Source organism: Syngnathus floridae, chromosome 9 (assembly GCF_059516105.1).
Source record: "Syngnathus floridae isolate MCC-2025c chromosome 9, RoL_Sflo_1.0, whole genome shotgun sequence".
In the NCBI taxonomy this organism is placed as follows: Eukaryota; Metazoa; Chordata; class Actinopteri; order Syngnathiformes; family Syngnathidae; genus Syngnathus; species Syngnathus floridae.
In genome coordinates, this window is record NC_142421.1 from 1143276 (window position 1) to 1167306 (window position 24031).

The 24031-nt window shown below is 42.3% G+C and overlaps 1 protein-coding gene across 2 annotated transcripts in view; it reads right to left on the reverse strand.

Annotated features, from left to right (window-relative positions):
- The window catches only part of inpp5a (inositol polyphosphate-5-phosphatase A), a 76369-nt gene that overhangs the window by 43570 nt on the left and 8768 nt on the right, over positions 1 to 24031 (reverse strand). For both annotated transcript variants that reach the window (XM_088385898.1, XM_088385899.1), the window contains exons 2-5: positions 23974 to 24015; positions 19533 to 19633; positions 19233 to 19320; positions 741 to 804 (exon numbers count right to left, since the gene is read on the reverse strand). In XM_088385898.1, coding sequence (XP_088242024.1) covers positions 741 to 804; positions 19233 to 19320; positions 19533 to 19633; positions 23974 to 24015 — 295 coding nt within the window. The remainder of the gene's footprint in view (positions 1 to 740; positions 805 to 19232; positions 19321 to 19532; positions 19634 to 23973; positions 24016 to 24031) is intronic.

Below are 24031 nucleotides of genomic sequence, written 5' to 3' on the forward strand. Positions count from 1 at the left end.
TGTGGCCTCCTCATGTCAGTATGACCTCCCAACAATGTGTGGGCATGCTCCTGATGAGACAGCCAATAGCCTCCTGAGGGATCTCCCTCCCAGAACTGGATTACGCATCAGTCAGCTGGTGGACAGTCTTTGGCGCAACATGGCATTGATGTATATGGAATGAAACATGATGTCCCAGAAATGCTCGACTGGATTTAGGTCTGGGGAATGGTCATGTCGCTTCAAATGCCGCACGGGAAGGGACAGGACTGGGCTGTAAACACTTGTGGATGTCAGGCCCTCATAGGTATATCATTGAATAGGAAAAATATTAGTAAATCAAAATTCGGAAAATGCATAGAGCCTGTGCCATCGCCTTGTCCTGTCCTGTCCTTCACTGGGGTAACTGGTGCTAATGCTGACTTGGGTCTAATGAGAAGTGCGGGGCGGCGCCTCGCCTCCACATCTATATCTTGTCTTTAATTAGCGCGGCCACGGGACTCCAGGGCCCTCTGACACCACGGGATGATGAGACTGCCGTAACTGTCCAATAACCCGCCGAAGGCCATTAGCGCAGGCCCGAAATCTTTGGATTAAATTCTAATATTAATAAGCATGATCGCTTCTTTTACATTATCCACAGCGACAATCTTTGCTCGTTGCTTTTGATGGAAATGGGAATAGCCTACAAATGGTTGTGGGGAGGGATGAGGGGCCACCGTAGGGGGATTTCATTTCAACTGTGTTGCTGTGCGACTCACCTTTGAAATCAAACTGCTGGATGTTTTTCAAAGACTCATGAATGAAGTAGAAACTTCCCAGAGCCTGGAAGAACAAAAGACAGAAGATGATATATTTGGAATAATCTTGAATGAACATGCACATATTTGTGTATTTTTTTTTTTTTAAATAGTCATTCAAACGCAAAAAGTCACAACTGAATTTGCTCAAAATGTATTTGATGACAAGTTTACGCACAGTACAGTCTCATCAACTAAAGGACGCATTGAGCTGAACACTTCAATGGGTAAAGATCCACTTCAATAGGCTTAAAATCGAAATTTTCTCTGTGAACAATCGGAAAACTTTCCCAGGAAAAAGTGAGTCTCCCAGATGGGGATTTGATGCGGTTCACAGTCCACTACACTGCTTTCTCTTGGCCCTATTTACATTTAGGGCAAGTGAAGGAAAAGCTCAGGCTCAATCCGCGACGTCTTTCACATGGCAGACCTCGTTCCGAGTCTCTTTTCAATTCTTAGGAAAAGGCCGCTAACTTTTTCCATAAAGAAGAGTCCAAATTGAAATACTAGCGCTATTGCGAGAAGTTAATGGCTAAAAGCAGAAAGGACAGGCAGGAAGTCAAGTCAAGATAGGAGGAGGAAAAGAATGAGAAGTGATGAAGTGACGATTTGAGGAGCGGATCAGATAAAGGACGTGGCTTTCGTCTTGCTGTTTTTTCCGTGGAGGTCTGGAGAAAACGCCTCTCTTCGACAGTCTGGGCCCAGCCTGCATTATTTATGAGTGCTGGCACATCTTGAGATTAAACATTTGCTGATTTGTCAAAAGCACAAACATGAGGTCCTGCTCATCTCCTTGACATATAAGTTCAGCCATAGGAAGAAAAAAAAACCCACTGTCGCACATTTAATTGATGAGGGGAGCGGCTGGTGACCTGTGCCTCCTGTGCGCTCCCCTACTTCCTCGCTCTGATGGAGGACAGAGAAAAAAGGGGGACACATAGAGGAGGGGGGGTGGCGAGAGAATGAGAGCATTGGGCAAAGGCAATACTCAAGGTCACAGCTTCCCGTTTTTCCCCGGCTTCCAAGAAATTCGGTGCAGACTTGTCTTTGGCTTCGCTTTCATCTTTTGACAAACGGTAAATCTCATTTACGTTGATAGGGAGGAAGGCACGCACAAAAATGTTGAACAAGTGGGAACAAAACTGAAATACTGAAAATGAGTGTTGTATATTACAAACACATTTTTATTTTTGGGACTGTGACTAGACCTGGTTTGTTTTTATGTTTTGTGATTTGTACATTTTTACATGCTGTTATTTATTTTTTGTGTATAACTGTGTTTGTTGTTGTATGATGTATTTTTACTCCATGCACACGGTAGTTTACAAAACACAGATGAGTTGAGTATCTTTCAAAAGTCAATGCTCAATCTTCACAAATTTTAAAGTTACTTAAGAAAAAAAAATACTCTATGAACACAGCCCTAAATATAAAGATAAAGTGGGAATAAAAATAAGATGAAATGATCAAAATATTCACATCTCTCCTTCTACTGGCCAATTTTAAGATAAATGGATGGAAAGAGATGAATGCCTTTAGCAGCTTTCTGTACACTACTTAACCCTGGCAAATATTCCATTTACACGAAGGTGGCTGCTAGCGCTGGCTCTCATCTGCCCGGCCGGCTCTTCATGAAGAAGCTATTATATTAGCAGGCTACAATTAATCCATTTGTCTCCTAACATGACAGGCAGCAAATATTCATTAGGGCTGGGCTGCGCTGACAGGCCATGCTTATCATTTACCAGGAGCTTGACAATGGCCTGTGTCAAACGTACGTTTGTCACGGCTCACTTTATTGATTAGCTGCCAGATTTCCATGAAATAATTAAAAGTATATTTTACATATTTATAAACCCCCGCTGCCACAGCGGCTACTTAATTCCCCATTAGTAAAATGCACTCTATTAGGTGCATGATGCGGGCGGGGGGCTAAGGGGGAAATGAGTAATCACCGTAATTGTAGACAGAAAGACAATAAGTGCACCATAAAAGCTGGGATTTTATGGCTGCTTCTGCCAATGCTATCTCTTATCGCGACTTGTATTGCCAATGCCTCTCAAAGATAAGAGAACATTGGCTCCCCTCTCCTTCCCTTTGTGGCCGCCGTCCGTCCATGTGTGTGTGTGTGTGTGTGTGTGTTCATGCAAGTGTGCAGTTGACATTTCTAATACTGCTGCAGATAAGAGCTGAACAAGTCCCGATAGACTAGGCAAGTAGAAAATAGAGACTTGAGTGCCGCAGTACATAGCCTGCATACTTTGCTCCCATGAATGCTTTATCGATAGCCGGGACTGCGGGAATTAGTTCTGGCCAATGGAGAGAAGCGCCGTTCCTCTGACCTCTGAATAGATTTTCTGCATTTAATGTGAAAAATGGCCCATAAAGCAAACATAAAAGTAATCATTTTTCTTCAAGGTCTCACCTCCAATATGTGCTAAGGGAAAGCCGGCGGTCCCGAGAGAGCCGCCACGTACACACTCCGGTGTCATCCCAGTGTCACTGTAAAGCTTCTCCGACTAATATTCTGCTGTCCCACAGCCATGAACAACATGTAGCAGAATGGCTTGCTGTGCTGGCTGCCCAGTGAGCTCAAGGCTCCATCCAGCACATAAACCAACAAGTAGGGCTTGTTTGTTGGCTTTTGTGCAAATTAGTGGTTGATTGATAAATATCTTTTTGGGCTTGTTATGTACAGCCATCCCAATCCAAGACCGGCATAGCAAATCTATTGGCAAAGACGTACGTGCCGGGAAAATCACATTTTGACATCTACAGTCAAAGCAATCATTTGGAGGAATTATGGAAAATTTCCCCCACCCCCAGCAAAAGGCCAATTCATATGCAAGATGTGGGGCTCAATGAGCACTTTCGCCCGATACTGCGCAAACAGCTTGTTTGCCATCAATGCCACAAAAGTAGACTACGTCAATAGAAATGCTGTGCGGATTCAGCCCACTGATCGAGATGGAGAGGTCTTAGTATTTCCTACTGCTGCTGCTGAGTACACTGGCCACCCCCAACCTGCCATATGTGTTTGCCAAGGCCCTCTGGCTGAGCCATTGATTGAGTATTCACAGTATTGAGCCACAATCTCTATTATTCATTGGCTGCCTGGAAAGCCTGACTGGATACACAAAAAAAACTCTCATTAAAACTACTTCTATCACTTCCTGTGATTTGAAGGAGGCCCAAGTATTGGAACCATCTGTCATGGCCTGAATAAGCCCTTTCCTCAACTGGGACTCTTTACGACACGGCACGCATATGGGACGTGGAGTCAAATGTGTTAAACAGGTCAGAAAGAAATCGGAATATTCACTTCATTTAATTTTTTTTGGGGGGGGGGAGAGTTAAAATGTAGGTATAGTATTGAAGGTAGTATGTGTCTCAGTTGATTGGGGAACAAACAAAAAGGTTATCAGTGTTCAAACGGGAACGATGCATTCATTTCACATGCAATTAAAAAATATTTTTAGCTTCCAAAACACTGTTGCATATCAAATAAAAAGCAAAAATTGTTCCAATAAAAAGAGCATTAGAATCGGATGATACTTACTGTACTTAGATACAGATGATTGGCCAGCACAGCAAATCACTTCAAATTAAAATAACAACTATATATAGTATATACTGGATCTAATTTTAAACATCCAAATGCGCACAACATTTTCCACATGAATTTAACTGCAAATCGGGATTTTTTGCAACGGTAAAGGTTCGATTGTTGCGTTGGCTAAATTGACCAAAATGGATACAATTTCAAGCATTGCCACAAAGGTCCGATTTCACATTCGTAAAGCGTGAAAGCCGGCAGCGTGTTTCATCCTTCTGAAATCTCCCAGAATGCCGAGCGACACACGCTCACCATTGATCTCAAAAGCACTGATTGTATTTTGGTTTGAAGAAAAGATTATGGATGGGGCTAAACAAGGCATAATAGGCCACGGCCATGGCAGCGAGCGCCTGACCTGCCAACAATCCAGGCCCACTCCCAAGGTTGGCTGCCTCGCTGGGAAATATTGTGCATTAATTTCATTTAGTCTCCCCTCCAACATTCAATGGTAGAAGTTAATTAAATTGCTTGTCCATTGTGTTCATCCACTTACAAAGTTAATGATATTGTGGCGGGGAATTAAAGAGCATTTTATAAAGCGTACTGGATGGGAGCTGGCAGGCACTACATTGCCCAGTTGAACCCTGTCAGTCGGCCGGCTTCTGGACACCCTAATTAGCGGTGAAATGGATGCTTCCATCTGCCAATTTCCTGCCATGCTCATCAGTCGTGGGCTCCCTCCTCTAACCTGCCCGCCCGGCCGGCCGGCAGAGGTCTAAAGCAATAAAACCATCACGGCACTGACATCCGACTAAATCAAACACACACGCACACAATACAAATAAAATGGACTTTTCTCCCCCAAGACCACATGATGGTCCAGCCTAATCAAGAAAGAAGAGTTTGATAACTTTGTTAAAATGTTTGAAATGCACTATAGCACCTTGTTTCTATTTTCAGACTTCAGATAAAGCACAGCAAAAGCATTATGATTCATCTCATATCGATCAAATGCTATAGCAGTTCAATTCTTATATAAAACATTAGCACTCCCTATCAGATCAAAGTCCTAACAATTGAGATAATTAAAGTGACATTACATCCTCTATAGACCACTGCTGGCTCGCCACGGCCATTATTCAATTGTTTCGTTTGCTGGAAGATAAAAATGCCTTTAATACACTTATCCTCATTAATGTAAATCATATTTGGCTATGGATGTCCAATAATCAAAAAGAATATTTCAACTTGTAATTCCCATCTGAAACACGTTCCCATTAGGGAAATAGGCCTGTGCAAATGACAGGTCCTCAAATTCATTGATTTCTGTCTGCAATCTAAAGAGGCTGCTAATGCTGTCACGGACTGTTCATCAATCTATATTTTTAACTGATTTGATATTGCGCCTATTCACGTGGCCGGCTTTGTGAAATCATTGATTGAATTAGGATCATACAGATTGAAAGGAATGGAAGCAAAAGAGGTTGCCGTGGTTGAAATAAAGAAGCCGAAAAGTTCGACGTGGGGACGTTTAGCGTTAAAACTTGCTCGCTTGCCTCGTGTGGCTGCGCACAGACGAAAGGCGACAACAGAGCATTAAATGTCAAATAATTTGTATTGAGCAAAGTCAACCGGGGCGAATGTCATGTGGTGTCAGCTGGAAAAAGTAATCAGTCAGCTTGTGTCTGGAGATGGCTCTGTCATCGGCCTCTCCCATGACAAAGTGGCCTCTTTGGCAGACATATACACACCTACATCCAAATATAAAGGGAGCCTTAGTTTGTGGTATTTTAATCGGGATACATTGCCACCTATCAATTCATTTGATCCAAAAGATTTTTACTTGTCAGCATTTTCACCTCCCTTCCATGTCATTTTGTTTGGCTCGTGAACTTGAAGCGTCTATAAAATATGACAGCTTCATCAACACACGGACAATCGATGCAAGTTGATCTCCTCGGGTCGAGACATTGGATTGCGCTGCAGATTTAAGCTACCGAGAAAAAAAAAGGCAGCAAAATATTATTATTCCTGCATGGAAAAAAAATAAGCAGCTTTCTGTCTGGGTATGAGCAGAGGCGTTCTCGGAGCACAACAGTGAGCACAGGAGCGTGAAGCTTTAGAGGACTCTGCAAAACACAGGCGGGAGAGGCAGCAGCTCGTCTGAGGCTAAGACGCCCGTCCAGTGGTTCTTTGTGACCTTCTTTGTCTTTATGTAAAAAGCAATGTGCGACAATGATGTGTTATGTAAAATTCCCAGAGGCTTGATCTAAACGCTTGGATATCCTCCATGCTAGCTTAGTTATACTCGAGTGCATTGCCACTAAGAGCTGCGTGAAAAGCAAATGGAAATGCTTCTTAGATATCGAGAAATTATGTCATAGGTCTTTTCCTCTTATTGTGTCATTATAATAATCAATTTCAAAAAGGCAACAACAGAAGACTTTCCCCTCACGCAGATGTTTCTTTTCAGCCCTACAATGGCAGTAACCAGCCTTTTACGTGATCCCTCTTAAGATTGAAGGGCTTTGATATGCCTGGGAGCTGGAGACCTGCACCAGGGCCAAGAGTGGCAGCAAACCCGTCCGTCTCCATCCTCAAAGCGTTAGAGAAAAGCGGATTTGAAAGGAAAACATGCAAGTCTCAGCTGAGCAGGTGCTACTTACTGTACACTACAGAATATCGTTAGGTCGGTCACACATGTTTACTCAGATATGAGGAAGGCCAAATGTTTAAGACTTTGAGGGAATGCGTCCGAAAGAAAATATATAATTCAGAGTCAGTGAGGCAAACTCAAATGTATCTGGCAGTATTACCAAATCATTTTACGGTATCATAACAATCGTGAAAAATCCAGAAGATAAGCCACAATTTCTGTGTTGGCTGAAGAATTAGATTTTTGTTGCAAAGACCACAAATGTAATCAGGCAGTTAAAACTCAGATACTTGAATTCATTTGAAAGAGGACAACACCCAATCTAATTAGAGGGCTTTTTAATGAATTGGTAATTAGCTGCAGAATGGCGCATTCAGGGTGCAACTGCGATATGAACTTTAGCAGAGATCCTGTTGACTGAGGCACTCTTTGTGTTAGATGACTTGCCATTTGGGAAGGATTACTACCAACTTAAGAGGAGCACAGTAGTTTGATACTTGACATCGTTCGAAGAAAGCATCACCTTTTCTGCCTAAACTTTTCAAATGGATGACTTCATATGAGGGATGGCTTCGGAATGTTACAATACGCACTTATGGACAGCTCTTGTTCACATATGGGCTGGTTACTGGTTGGCCCCAAATTATTGGGGTGGTTGGTTTAGTTTCTGTAACTGCAAAATGTTTGTTTCCCAGGTTCTATGACTGATCACTAAAAATGGATATAGGTAATTAAAGAAAGAAGAGAGTTTTGTTTCTTTCGATAGGTTTGGTGCTATATTGTCACAAAACATAACATTATGTGGCTCTTGAGTTAAATGCTCTGAAATTGCTGGCAAGTTAGAGAAATCCGACAGCAAATGAGCTAATATATTTTAGAATTAATTAATCAAAATGAGGAGCTAACTGAATAAATATTGTTCTTTTTTATTTAGACTGTAAATATTGGTGTGGCTGAACTGTATTCTATAATTAGTGCTTCAAAATGAGGAGCTAATTGAATAAATATTACTGTTTGTTTGTTATTTGTTTACTTTGACTGTAAATATGTATGTGTGTGGCTCAACGTGGTGCCAAAAAACGAGATAAATATACAGCATAAAACAAGGGCAAAAATATCAAGCAACATGGGTGTGATTGAATACATTCAATAAATGGGCCAATGCACTCCCGTGGTCAAACATATGGAGATGTATTTTGTGTATTAAACAACATTGTGACAATTCCCCATGAGCTATTGCATGCTCCGCCCTTAAACACGTCCAGAGTAAGTTTCATCAGGCAGACTCTGGAGGTCCCCTACTTGCTTGCTTGCCCAGCACCGCCCCTCATCTGCTCAAAGCCGTCTAACGTGACCTCGGGAACCTCACGGCGACTACATTAATTTCACAAACAAAAATCAATTGGCCGAGAAATAGGACAAAGAAGAAGCTTGTTGTTAATACACCAAGCGGGGCGCACCCTCAGCCTGAGAGTTTATGGTTGTTTTTTATCGGTAATAGTTTAACAGCCGCTGGCAGCTAGGGGACAAAGGAATTGCTCATTTCCTATGACCCGACGGATGAAAGACATTCCAAATAAAGCCACACACTGTGTTTATCATTATTCTAACAGCTGGCCATTAAGACAAATTTCAGGCTCCTGAAACTGTTATTTCAAGCATATGATACTTATTTGTTCAATATGACATTGTTGGGATTTGAAGAATGCAGCAAGTCAAGGAGCAAATTAGGGCAATTTGCAGGCCATGTGCCCTTCAAATTGTTATTGCTCTGTTTATCTGCTGCTTTGCAACATTACCTAAAATGACATTAGGAAATTATGATCTTATAAATGACAACCTGTTCCCATTAAGAACAAATGTTTGGTGCAAAGAAAAGTGGCATGTAATTGAGTTGAAATGTGCTTCGGGAGCTATAAATATGCGCAGAACAAACTTAATACTGGAAACCTATTTCAAAATATATACCCAACAACTACATTCTTACACAGATGTTTTTCTTAAGCACACAAAAAATATTCAAAACATAAAACAATAAACTAACACTAAAATTAATAAAGAATTTTTGAAAAACTAAAACGAATAAAACTTTTTAAAAGTAACGAAATTTAAAAATAAAAAACTTAAACCAAACTATCAAACAAAAACAACTACAATGAAAATATAGACAAATTTTCAAGTCTATAGGGAAAAAAATGGGCTTGTTGTTCCAATACTTTTGGAGGTGACTTTATAAACAATGTGTCAATGGTATGCAGAGTTTTACCAGTTAATGGTATACGATAGAAAATGGCTGCACCATGCGGTGCCATTACTTTGACGGGCGGCAAGCGAGGCACCATCAGGTGAGAGAAAAGTGAGTGAGTGAGTGAGTGTTTCAAATGGCCTATGTGTTTGAAATGTGCTGCACAATACCTACTAATTCTATTAAGTGCCTCTGTGGTCTAGCAGTGTGGTTTTGGGTTGATGTAAATGGAAGGCTGGTTGACTAAACAATGCAATAGCATTAGAATAAGGTGATTGGATGGCAAAGCAGAGTAGAGTAGACGGCCCATGCCTAGCCTGCTTGGACCTTGCCAAGTCCATTATGTGTATTGGAGACAACTTGACATCCGTCATGGTGAGCTGCCAGCCCCGAGAAAAAAGGGGCTGTTGCTATTTTCTTTAGCCTTCGTTGGCTTCCACCTTTGGCGATATCAAGGTACGGATAATGCAATCAAATGAAGACCTCGTGAACGAGCCGTCCCGCTTTTCAATCTGCACCGGGACATTCGGTTTGTTTAGAAAACCCTTTTAGTCAACTCGCTCAAGGGCGTGCATATAGACTTGCAGCGGAGTTAAGGTTTCATGATGTGTTCCTTTTCTCTAGGTCGAGAAGTCTGATAGTTGTTTTTTAGATTTATTTTTTAATCGCTATCTTTCATATTTTGTCTTTAATAATGGGAAGTAGGCTGTGGGCACACTGCTTCACTCCAACTAAATTAATTCCAGTTGAACGAAACTTTGAATAACAGAAAAATGTTTAATTTGAGTTTAAAATGGCTTATCTTAACTACAATCCCTTTCATCATCTTTATCGTGTGAAATTGTGTTCCCACATGGCTCAGCACTACACTTATGTAGAAAAATTGAGTTTCCCAAAATATTAGCTACAGCTCTCATTAATTTAATTCAATTGTTAAATTCAATTTCATTTTAATTTATTATACTCATGATAATCCCTCCAGAGGAAATTCAACACACACGCTCCCATATATTTGTGTTACGCACGTCACAGACAACCAGTTCACACACGTGCAGACATGAAAAGACAAATAACAAATAAAGAAATGTTAGATTTTCCATACTTCCTTCTTAGCACATTTTGTTTAGCCTTGTCGCCATCAGTGACCACTTTGTGCTTTCCTGTCTTTAACAGAACCTTTGTGTGCAAAGCATCAGCTTTATTCCTTAGCCAATTACAGGCACAGGGAATTTCAAAAAAAAAAAAAAAAAGGCACTTGTTTAATGTGTGATTGCTGAGTGTGTTCATCTGAGACAGGTGTCAAGAGGTTGTTTCAACTCTAATAATTAGCCCACAACAGCACGCTTAGCAGCAGACAAGCCACAGACAGCTCTTCACCAAACGAGAAGAAATTGCTTGGATTTAATGTAATGATTTTCCCAGCAGCCCTCTACTGATTATAACAGCTTGTGCGTGACACTCGGCTGGAGTGAGGAGATCAATTCCCCAGGAAGGCTTGTCTTCTTCCGACAGGCCAATGAGCCAGGATGAGCGCAACAATCACGGACGCACGGCACATTCGGCGCCACCCTCTCATAACCTTCTTGTCCGCTAGATGATAGCGAGCAGTGGGAAAGGCGCTCCCCTCGGAGCCACTGAGCGACTGTCGACCCGTCCCTCCCTCCCTCCATCGTCCCTCCCTCCCTCCATTGTCCCTCCGTCCGTCCGTCCGTCCGTCCGTCCACAGGAATACACGTCTAAAGCAGGAAAAAGGTCAGGCCGGCTGAATGTGGCTGGCAAACAGGCAGCGGGGGGTCTGGTAGCCCGCGGATGAATCACAGGAGAATTGGTGCATGGCAGTGAATGAATAACCCGCCATGGCTCCCCAAACCCCATTATTTCCCTCCTTCTCCAACAGGGCCTGAAATTCATGTCTGCGCATGCTGCCAGTTCATTAGGGGGAAGATGTCATTCCTCTTCTGGCTGCCGCAGGACGGGCCGGGCCAGGCAGGCAGGCAGGCAGGCAGGCCCCGAGAGGACCCAGCTCTGTTTAATTCCACATCAAGCGCTCCAGCGAGGGCCTTAATCTCTGCTTGTGTGATCAATACTATATCAGTGTAAATTAAAATGACAATTTTAAAGTAATTAAGCCTGTTAATGCTCGATTCAAATGTCATTATTTGCACAAGGAGAAGCAGAGGAGAAATCTTGCTGTGTGAGTGTTTGTCCGCATGCGCGTGTGTGTGTACGTGCGTACGAACTGTCGGGGGGATTTGCAGTGGGGGGGCCGTGTCCACAGTGACAGGTAAAACGCTTTAACTAGAACAGCACATTTTTGCCGCTGTAGTCACAAAAAGAAGGGTTTAACAAAAGCAGATTAACTCTCCACCCATGCCGGCCCGGAGACCTCTCCAATTTCAGAGGAGGGTAACCCAATTGCTGGAATCTCATTTGTACAAGCAAACCCAATTATGGCCATATTAGATGAGAAGTGGCAGGGAGAGAATGCTTGCGGAGGGAATCAGGGAAAAAAATAATAGGGGCGGGGGGGAAAAAAGGGAATGTTACACAATAAAAATGCACTTAAGTATAGAATGAAGCTCAGCAGTAATTGCCTGATTGGATTATTTGTGTCTACCCCCTCACTTTGTTTTTCAAATGCTATTTAGAGTCATTGTGATGGTTAGAGTGAAACAAATGGGGCCCAACGTTAACCTTGTGTCTGTGTGTGTCCTCCCTCATGTGAGCTGAGGTGATGTGTAAGTGAAAAGGAAATTAAATGATCACATTGTTGCTTGTTATTATGACAGGCTCACAGCCAATAGCCGGCGACCCGCTACTCCTCATAGACCACATTCACCAATTATGTCCAGTCACACCAGTGAGGGGCCATACTGGGCCACTGGCACGGGCGTCTTTATAGAAAAACATCACGATTAGCAAACATCCATCCATTATCCGTGAAATTGTTTTACGCGTGCTTTGCAAATTGCTCAAAAAAACTAAATTGCAGGGCAAAGAAAATCATATCCATATCTCCCAACAAGGCCGTCGAGGCAAGGCAAGGGGGATGAAGAAAAGCCAATAGCAAAGACGCAAAGATCAATCATGGATGTGTACATTTTGTCGATGCTCCACTCCTTAAGCAAAATACACACACCACAGAAGAGACAAAGCTGTTGGCACTATTGGATTTTTTGGGAAACGGATGTTTCATGTCAGTTCCATTACAAATGTTCAGACTACCTTTAAACAACTAAGATTATCGACACGGTAACAATCGCCAACATGCGGGTATGAAATTAGCAGTGGTGACGCATGCCCGATCAAGCGGGCTAAAAGATACCCAGAGGGCCGAAGAAACGTGCCGTTATATTGGTTTACGTCCAAGCTGTCCGATCCATCACGCTTGCGTGTTGGCTCCAGTTTGAAGAGCCAACCCATATTAATTATCAGCTCATTTGGAGGAGGGGGTGACAAGAGTGGAGTGGTAGAAATGGCTGACAGGAGCGAGTGATCAATTGAAGCCATTGCTCCCTCCACCAGAACTCTACTGAGGGTGATTGAGGTCAGATTGGTTGTTTGTTCCAGGAGAGGTAAGGTTGCTCAAAGGTTGTGGGCTGCTCAGTGAGCTAAGGCAAACATCAGGGACAGCACGTTCGCATTCCCACTTTCACATGTTAACCCGTTTCAATATTCAATCAACAAAAGATCGAATCAGAATTCCACTTTCATACGTTGCCACCGTCACGGTAGTCTGTCGGTGCTCAACAGTCTTGTGTAACTTTTGTAAATATGGCCAAGAAATTCAACCTTGGGTACTTGGGAGATTTTATTACGCTCCAATGTCATTTTGTCTGAAAAAATACAGAATTTCTGAAATATGAGGAAAAGTATATTGTAAGACATATATAATCTTGTCAGTCGCTATGACAGCGTTGATCAAATCTACAAAAATGGTTGCGACCTGACGGTGACTCAACAACTTGCGCTTCTGGGTCCATATCCGGCTCCTCACGTGACAAAAATGAATCTGTATATATATATTGTTTCATTAAAATAACAATAATATTTGTTATGGATATGCTAATATGCTCACCCTTGGACAGTGATACGTCCACCAATAAATGTCAATAATAAATCGTATGACAACATCCCTCTAGTGTTTGCCTATGCAGGCGTGCTTGCTTGAAAATATAATGCATACTGATTGATTATTTTAGAGTGAAGTGGGTGGGTGGGTGGCGGTGACGGGGGGAGTTGGGAGGGTGATGTTTTTTTTCTCCTTGGAGGAAGAGAGGACTGTGAAAACGGAGGGCTCTCAATAGATGGGGGATTATGGAAATCAAAGAGATTAGCTAATGGGAATATAATGGCCAGCTACTGCCCGGGTCAGGCGGGCCATGCAAATGAAGCAGCGATAGCCACTGGCGAAGGCACGATCGATATGGACGGTGGCTAATGATAGCCCTATATCAGATGTGCGACAAATGCACACGGCTGCCGCACACACACACACACACACACACACACACACGGTATGGAGTGTAGAGGCCTGATGCCAAAAGACAGACGTGAGCTTTCAAGATCTCGCCAGTTCCGTCTGGCCGTTGTCAGCACGTGCTCTCATCGGTACCGAGGCGGCACCGGGATGCAGATACGGCTTCAGCCTCATTCTCCGCACTCCAGCGAGCATCTTTTCATCCCCACTTGGCCTCCAAACACAACAAACGTCCTTGCGGACAATCAATAGCAGCGCGCTCCCGACTGCCAAGTATTACGACGGAATTTAGATACACTAAAGAGTTTATTTTCCTATAGACTGTGGACAATGTGACATTCTTCATTGAGAGCGCGCAGGTATTAACCTTCTCCGGATGGATGAGGTAAAGCCATATCATAAAATGCAACAGACGTGAAAGCTTTTATCATCAGAATAATTGGAATATCACCTCTCTTATATATCAGAATGGCAATTTTGAGCATGTCAGAAAAATTTCAATTCCAGGTGCGGGGTGGTGGCGGGGACCGGCGCGGCGGGCTTGGCCTCTCCCCCCCCCCCCCTTTCATTTTCATTCCCGCCCGCTCGGCACAGTCATTCATCAGGGCCGGGGCAGAGGACACTTGCCGCCTGCTCACGAATGCATGGAGCAAGCAATAAAATTAACCTTGTGGCAATTGTTTTCCCAACCGTTTGATGGCTCCGTGTCAGCTCATCTGTTAAAACTGAGAAGCATAAAAAAAGTCATACTTGGATGTACAAAGAATTATGACTTGTGAAGGAGAGCGACAACTGAATGAAGCCAGACTAATGCTCGATTATTGAGTCCCATCAAGGAGGAGATGGTTGCCTTTTGATTTGTGCCCGGGATCGGTAAAGAGAATCGAGCGCTTTATAGGTTAGGATTATAATCCAGAGCAAAAACAAGACGGTTGGACGTAATTTAATGCCGAGGTCGACATCAGCGACCCGGCCCTTTCACTGGGCCGGTGGGAAAAAGCAGCGGACGAGAAACGACGTAAAAGGGGGAAGGAATAAAAATCCTTCACATAGTGTTTATTTGCTCTCAACAGCTCCAAACCAATCAATATTTTTAATTTGGGTCCGAGTTATTATTTTTCACATCACTGCATCCGGGTGCGGCGTAAAGTGGCTCATATTTTAGCACTAAAAAGATCGATATGACAGGCTCACCTTCACTCTGCACCCTCCGTGGATGGGATGGGATGGGGGGGGGCAACACATCATAATGGGACGCGTGCTAGGAGCAAGCTGCTCCGCCTCTTTCTGCAATAACGACATTATCGGTGGAGTTTGCAGCGCGCATTTTGTGTAAGGAACCAACCCGCGGTAGGTAATCCAGTAAGGGACAGCTAGTGATGGGAAAATGAAGCTTCAAATTGGGTTTATGAACCAGTGGTATTTTTTGACTCCTCTCGATGGCACGCTCTATTTAACAATGGGCTGAAACCAACGGTGCCACCTTGAGGGGGTCAAAAAATACAACAATTGGTTCATGAAGCAAATTTGAAGCTTCATTGAGAGTTCTTCATTCGGAAGAACTCTACAAAGGAAGGCTGGAGCAGAGCTTCAAATCCGTGCTACTCCACCGTGCCGCCGCTGGCCCACTCCTACTCCGTAGCCATTCATTATATATCCATTTCTGGAAATATTTTTAGAGTCAATGCCTTCTCCCCTAAGGGCATAACTCAGCTGATGGCAGATTCATTGATTGTTGCTCAAAAGGTGTCATGAATGGCTGTGTGACAGTGCGCCTGTTTGCATGAGTGTTTATTCCACTTTGACATGGGGCATATGCACTTACGTCTGCTCTGAGCCTATGAGTGATGGTCCAAGAGAGTTATTGCTTAGCGATATTACAGAGCTACTCCATTCAAGTGGCCTCAGCCGGTGGCGTACTTCTAACCATATTGAAATAAGAGCTCACTTAGATTTAGTTTGCAATATTTGAACCTGCTTATAAGCCTGGGAGGGGGGAAGAGCAGCTTCTGCTAGTTAACCTCCGTGTGTAAAACCAACAGAGTGTACACAGGGACTCCCCCTCTTTGACCCCACTTTCTCTTACGCGGGGCTGTATATAATCTCTACACGCAGCCCAGTTTTGTTTTACCATAAAAATAGAACAGGGGGGTGATATAGGATGCTGTTTAAAAAGGTGATAAATGCAAGCGACACACATTTCTGAGGCATACTGTACGGAGGAGGCCTTGTCGGCACGGAGGGAGGGAGGGAGGGAGGGAGGGAGGCAGGGACACTAAGTGTTCATAAATTCTTAGCTGAGCAAGGCGGTACCGATGATTGCATTACAGCATGCTGCCTGGAACAAAATTAAGGACTCACCTCGAGAGCCGAGTGAATCTGAGCTACGGGCATCTGCTGACAGATCTGTTGTTGAAGCGTGGATTATTATGTGCTGAGGACGATGTAGCGATCAAATAAAATATCGACTACTTTTAATTATTTCTTTAAAATCTCCTATACGCAATAAGATGATGTCAATAAAATGTGTTTGGTATTTTTTATTTTATTTTTTTACAGCAAGGAGCCCATGTAGAAAAATAACATTTGCTCAAATGCCTAGCTATGAATACTAGGATTTTGATTACAGGGATGACACATTCATTTTCATATTTGATTACAGTATTCTAAAAATAAAGATTCACGTCGGCTTAAATAATGCTAAAAGGAAACAACGCGCACGAGGTTGCGAATACCAACCTCTATGACTTTTTAACAGCCACCGAGAATACAAATAATATGATTGATTCCAATACTAACACATTTATAGTGCATTCAATTTTAGATGTGAAGTTTTGATTTTGCACATTTCATTATTATTATTTTTTTTTTAAACATCATTCTTGCAATGCGTCCATCTACGCAGACTGAATGGAACAAGTCTTGCCCAACCACTGATTGATTAAATAGTTGATTAAGAGGTGTCCGCTAGTCAGTTTAGTCTCTGTTTATTACTCTGATAATGGCACACACAATCACAGACACACAAAAACAAACACACACGCGGAGCACGGGAGGATATATATCGTCTGTATCCTGTCAAGCCACATAGGCTGATTTATTCTCTGTCATTGCTCTCATTCCTGTCCTGTAGACCACACTTGCTTTTAATTTCCCATTATAATGCTTTGGAACAACTGAGGTTGAAGACACCAATGAGTGTCCTGTGCTGTGCTGGCATGGCCGTGCAACTATTAAGATGTCCAAAACATTGGGAGACATTAGAGCACATCATTTCAGATGACATGAAATGTAAGTCCAGGGCCGAGCCCACCATAAATATTAATGGCCGAGAACAAGTGGATTGGGAGTTGAGTTATCAGGGCGGGCCTTTCTAATTGACATTTTACCTGCTGTATACCTTAACGCCGGTTGTAAAACCCACCGTCCACTCCCAGCCGTAGGGAGTCGTGTCACTCAAAAGATCTTGGCCACCATGGTGTGTGCCCTTTATCTCTTAAGAATTACTATCCAGTTGCATTGACATGACGTTAGTTTTGAGTTGTCTAGGATTGGGAGGAAATACATTTACAATGTGATTAGAGGTGCATTAATTGACAACTAATTGATTAATATTGGTGGATGATGATTTTGATAGGGGATTAATTGTTACGATATCTTTTTAATTTGAAATGGTCTCATAATTTCATTTGTCAACAGTAAATATTCTTTTTACGCTTTTTCCCTATTTTCCAACATGATACGGACCAGATCATTAACTGAATCAAAATTAATGTTTGTTCTCTGCACTACTAATTTGATAGCATATAAAAATAAAAATATATATTTTCTCAAACTGGAAAAAAAAATAGATTCATTTTTCTAATTAAAAGGAAATCAGGCGTTCTGGCTATAATGGAGCTCACGTTTGAAAATGTGTCAATCCAAGTCAAAAAGGCGTTCCCTTGCGCACACACACACACACACACACACACACGACACCGAGCAAATAAACAAGCTGACCTTTATCTTAACACACACTCGCTCGCCCGCTCGCTACATTTCCATAGTCGCACTCAATCAAACAATTCACTTCCTAAAACACCAGGCAACTGCATATGGAATACAACAAGGCAGGAAAAGTTCCCACTTCCATGATCTGAAAATTGACAGGTGGCACAGACAACAAACAATTATCCCCGCAGCACCAAGGAGAGAAATCGAAGATTGAGAAAACAAATATGACTGATGTGTTTGAGGCTAAATGGCAAGCCCTGTGTGAGGAAGACTGAGGAGTCTATTCATATTTACTGTTGCCTGAATTTCAATCCAAACATCACGGAAAGGACATGCCGTGTTTCTCTTTCCGTAGAGCGATTCTCTGAGACGAGAGCAAAGCGTGATCTCTATTTGATGAGAATAAAAAGACAACAAAAAAGGTTAATCTATACACAAACACTATTAAATAAACAGCTCATAATGCCAGGATATATGAAATGGCACATAATTACATTTCCAAAAGGCCAGCGTTTGTAATATTCTTTTAAAGAGCATATGTGACTCAGCGGGTGCGGTGATTTATGAGCGTTTGTGGAGATGCAGCCAAGCGCGCTGGAAATGCTGAAAACGTGTTGGAGAACATCGGCCGGCCAGCACACACAGCTCAACAAACACGCACGCACGCACGCACACAATGTGATCTCATCACGTTTTCCACCAAACTGACTACATCTGGCTATTTTTTGGACATAATCTACTCGTGTCGAGGAGAGGCTGCCCTCAATGTAACATAAACCATATTTGATGCCATGATGTCTTAACAATAGTGGCTGTTGGATAGTAGAAATAAAAGAAAAAAAAGACAGGGAAAATCCTCACTCAGCTCAGCTAGTTTGAGTCTTTGGCTCCATCAAGAGGACAGAGAGCGCCTCTGAAAAGCACAAATGTACAGTTTGAAAGACACTTTTCTATATTCTATTTTTAATTTTTATGGATATAGTATATATGTGCTAGTGGGGCGACCTGATTTTAACAGTATGGAAATTGTATTTTCTGGCCACGCGATATCCCGAATTGGAACAAACATACTGTTATTATATGATAACTATTAACTGTAAAGTTCCCATCAGTTGGATTAACTTCTTGGACATCTAAATATATATATATATATTCACTCACTGATAGTTTCAATAAGCCATTATTGTGCTATTGACTCTGTAAAATAGAATAGTTATGAATACAAAATACATATTCCTGAAGAAAATTAAACAAAGTAGAGCATGTAAATATCTTACTGTTTGGAAAATTAATGAATCAAAAAAAAATACACCTTAATTTGTGTCATGAGAAAAACATCTTGGTGAACTAGGCCAAGCAAATATATATTCTCAAAGCACTACTGCCACCTTGTGGTTATAGAATATTGTTACAATCTGTGCATCAGAACATGTTATGGACCTTTAAGTGGCAGTACAATCAATAATTATGAATGCTAAATTTGTTATCAGGGGCACATTGAGTTATGTTTGTAGACTTACTGTGAAATGTTCCTGGGACTTGTAGTTTTCATCGAGGTAGACACGAGCTCTGCTGTACTCCTTCATGGCATCACTTGACAACATCTCTCTGGTCAAAAGATGAGAAAAGTGTCATTCAAGCAGCTCCATTTATTACTGCAATCAAGCACTGACTTTATGTAAACAGTAAAAGCGGGAAACAACATTGAGAAAACTCGGATTTGATTTTTAAATACAAATGTTGTGCTCTCATGTCATCCAAACGGCCATATTCTCCATCAAACGAAAATACTGGAAATCACTGTGAACGACTCTACTTACTTGACAAAAGTGTCCACGTGTGACATGGAAGCCTCATAGTTCTTCCCACCCACTTCTTGACAGTGCACAGCTAAGAAATGAGGCTTATGAGACTGAACTGTCTGGAAGGAAGGAGAGAGAAACAAAGAAGGAGTCAAAGCTGGATCTCACTCAGCAAAAAAACAAACCTCCGCCATTATATTTTATTTTATTATATATGTATTATATGTTAGGCGGCTTGAACGGTTGCCTATTTGTGATCCAAGCACAGCAATGCACATGCGTGTCTCGATAACGACAGCAGAAGTTCCTTCGTGACACGGAGCTTTCACTTATCATGACTTAGGGATGTGCCTCGCCTCTGGCGCTGAACGCATGTATATTAGGGTGCGACCCATGCTCCTATGTCAATATTTGTCCGAACGTATTCCGCTCTGAACCAAAACCGGGTTAGCTCCTGTTGCAACAACATGGCAGGAATGCTAACCAAGAATCTAAACCTGTGCATGCATGTCAGACAAAAAATGAGTCCGTCAAGGGTCTGCTCGCTATGACACACTTGAGTGTTTGGAGGTGTTTGTGAATATGCCGTCTGAGGTGTGCAGAGAGGCCGAGCTCTAATGGAAAATCAATAGCACAGAGTGATTTACAGCACTCGGGCACTCACAAGGTCGGCCGATGGATGGCAGGCAAGGCTTTACATCAATGTCACTCCACTGTTGTGTTATGGCTGGCTGGCTGGCTGACTGGGGGGAGCCAAGGAAGCTATAAATGGTGTGTGGACCCTAAGCCATTCTTGATACTTCACAGGCAGCTCACCTCACCAATGCATTATGCTCACTACAGCCCCAATCAAATAAAAATAATGGATGGCAATAACACTATGGATTTTCCATCAACCTCTTGCCTTGTCACTTATCTCAATGAGGCAAGAGCGAGAAGGCCGAAAGCAGCTCAAAGTTGGAAAGATTAGTGGACCTATGGGCTCTGAATGGGAAAGGGCACATTCTCAAGAAGCTTGCAACTATTAGCAGGGGAGAATGTGACTTGACGGGGACTTCTTGGGTCATTCGGCCGCACTCCATTTGTCTTTCCTGGATGTAAATTTAGCCGAGCTTTGGCAAACAGGCCTTGTCTAAAGTCAACACTCATGTATTTTATTATTCTAAAGCCTACACGGTTAATTGATGCTATTTTCCTCCCGTACGACAACGCTAGAAAGCCATTTCATTACAATGTTGACTTGTAAGTGTCCATTAAACATGTACATCCTTGACAGACGGCGCAGCTCACATTGATTTTCTATGCTGAAGAGCCTTACAACAGAGTAAAACAAAAATGAGAGTCGTTGACACCAGCAAATATATGAAACCAATCTTAAATTACCCTTAGAAATAAAGGGAATGCAGATCATTTCATTTACAAGCAGAGAAGACATTGGCTGTCTGCCAAAAATTGCCGTTAGTTTTTTTTTTTTTTTTAGTAAATAGCTAGGGACCGTTTCCACAGGAAAAAAATGTGAATCGGTGAATTTGAAAAGTGTGAAATGCAAATGTGCTGTCAAATCTAAACATATTCAATGAATATTCAAAACACCACAAAGCACGACATGGTGACCTTCAACACACATCCCAGCAATTTGGACATTTCAGAAGTGACTGTGGAGACCCGGCACAATCACTGGCCTGTGATGATGCAGACAATGCAAATTTGGGCCGTGTGACTATTCAAGAGTGTGGCACAATGCAAATCAATATTGACCCTACCAGACCAGTGCCGGATCTCCATTTACCCAAGGCCTTTGCACACAAGGACCAAGTCATTTTTTTTTTCTCTCACCAACATTTACAATAGGAATGTTTAGTGGGACTTGGCTTATGTTGCATTTGCAAAATGTATGTCAAATGTTCAAAGCACAATCCCAAATAGACACCATTTTGAGGTCGTACGAGATAGTATCCTATCCTGTTTAAATACACAACACCCGGCCGGCCGGCACCCCTCCTGTTTTAAAAATAGGTCTGACAATTAATCAAAATTTGCCATTGGCTGGCGGCCAGTTCAGAGCGTACTCCGCCTAGCATCCTCCAAAGACTGCTGGGTTGGCTCCAGCACACTAAGCGGATGAGGAGGATAAGCGCTATGGAAGATTGATTAATGAATCAATGAATTCATCAAAATCAAGGAGGAGAGACAAAAAAGGAAAACGACCATAAATAGGCTACTATTGGCATCACCCCTAACTTTGGCTGAAGTTCTGCAATAAAAAAAATGGTATAAATTAAAAATAAAAACACATAAAAATAATAAACTATGAATACAAATAATAATAAATAATAAAAATAAATAAAAATGCAAATTAAAAAACGGTTCCATCATAAATGGGATACATAGATACCACTGCATTGTTAAAGGCACTAAGGTAGCCCTCGCAGATCCGTCACCAATCTGTGTCATAAAATGAAGGAGTTCCATTCTTCGGAGGAATTCCCTCCGTTTATCTGAGTTGGCATATACAGCCAGACTCCAAGTATATCAATATGGGGAGGAGGAGCTGAGGTTTAAACAGGGTGGCGGCACACCGTGACCTTTGCTACAGTTGCAAGTCGATAAAAGCGACTTTAACAGCTCGTCTTGTTTATTTTCCAGGACGTTGCATAGGAACCTCAGAGGGCACATCGAAAATAAGCAAGCCTTTCCTTATTGGCCTCCTGGTCAGTCACCGTGGATTGAATGTCAACTGCATCTAGTGGCTTTGAAGCACTTGTGTTTCAAAGTGAGCCCTAACTCATTGTTTTACCTTTATTTGGCGGCAGAAGCAGGGTCAATTTCGAGAGAAAATACGGCGCCACGTAAAGAAGCGCACGCGCGCCGCCTCAACTATTCAAATGAATTGCCGACAATTTTGATCATCAATTTGTAGAATTGTACTGCTTGTACAATACTTACAGTCACTGGAAGCCCAGGCCCTAAACTCACTCACCAGCCTGATACTGGCTAAACAACCTTGGTTTATACAGCAAGGTAACGACCCAAATTATATCAACATGCTCATTTTAGACGGCAGCGCACATGATAATCAAGCCTATTTTTTTTTGCTTGAATTACTTGCATGGGAAATGTTCTCTCTCACAAAACACCCACAGTACACCCAATTTCTTTTCCAAAATAGAACAGATACAGCTGTAAGAGATTCACGTTAAGCCAGAGGATACAATAAGCGTATTGTGCATGCATGGACCACGATGATTTATTTCACGTGGCTGATTTTAGTTGAGTTGCCGTTGAGGGTTTTTTTCCCCCGGCCACCACGCACAAGTTGAGAGTCATGCGTTTTTCCATGACGTCAGCCGGGAGCAGCGCAGAGCTGGCTGGCTGGCTGGCTGGCTGGCATTCAGGCCGGCCTGAATCACCCAGGCCGCACCTCACGCTCCCTCTTCGTGCTCTTCTCGTGCGTGCATTCCCTCCCTCCCTCCCCCCCACTATGCAAACATGAAGTGATGTTGGGCTTTTCTCTAAGATGTGTAAGCTTGCTCTCCCATAATGCAAGACCAGTACACGTTGCAATCCACTGACTTGGTAAGCAGAACACCGCCGCTTGACACAGTTACCATACCTGATGAGAATTATTTATATAACGTATTGCAATGTTCATATTTTTATATGGTCGTATTTGCCCAACGGACACATGGAGAAAGACTGGACCCCGACCGGGCATGCTCAATGGTGTTTCAAAAACTTCCCTTGATGTTTGTGAATTATTTTACAGTCGGCGTTCCAGTTCCCAATCAGATTCATTCGACGATGCAGTTTGCGTGGTGAAAACATGACATAAGTAATAGGCATGTACCGCCATGGAAAAGTAAACAACAAAGCTAGCTTGACAGGTAACGAATGACTGTATACATAATTATCTTGTGTAGTTAGCAATATACAATTATTCTAATGCGTGTGAGGCAAATGTTTCTACCCTGCAGCAATACGTGAAAGACGGGGACTAAAACAGTACTAATGGAGAAAAAAAAAAGAATTACAATAAAGTCTGAGAAGTCTCCATATTATTTTCCTGTGGCAATATTTGGACAGCTGAGAGATGGTATTCGTGTATACACTTAAGGCAAAATAGAGTGACGTCAATCAAGCATTGTGTTTACAAGGTGAGTCAGACCACAATCAATTGGGACCAGGGCCTTAGTTTACATTTGGTTTGCAGTCCAAACTTGTTGAATTCATTTGAGATAACAGAAATGGGAAAAGTGAACACATCAGCATTTGGACCATGCATGGTAACAGAATTCTGGAGCACAAAAATACAACATTGGAAATCATTTTCCTCAGGGAATTATCAAGGAGGGAATTTGTCTCCTAATATAGAACTTTGTATTTTTAACAGTTTTCAGGTGTTTTAATGCCATGTGTGTGACATGTGTGTGACATGTGTGTCAAGGACAGTCATACGTACCTGGTAAAACTCCTTCAGCCACGTTTTCTGTAGATTGTCAGGCTGCAAGGAGAAGAAA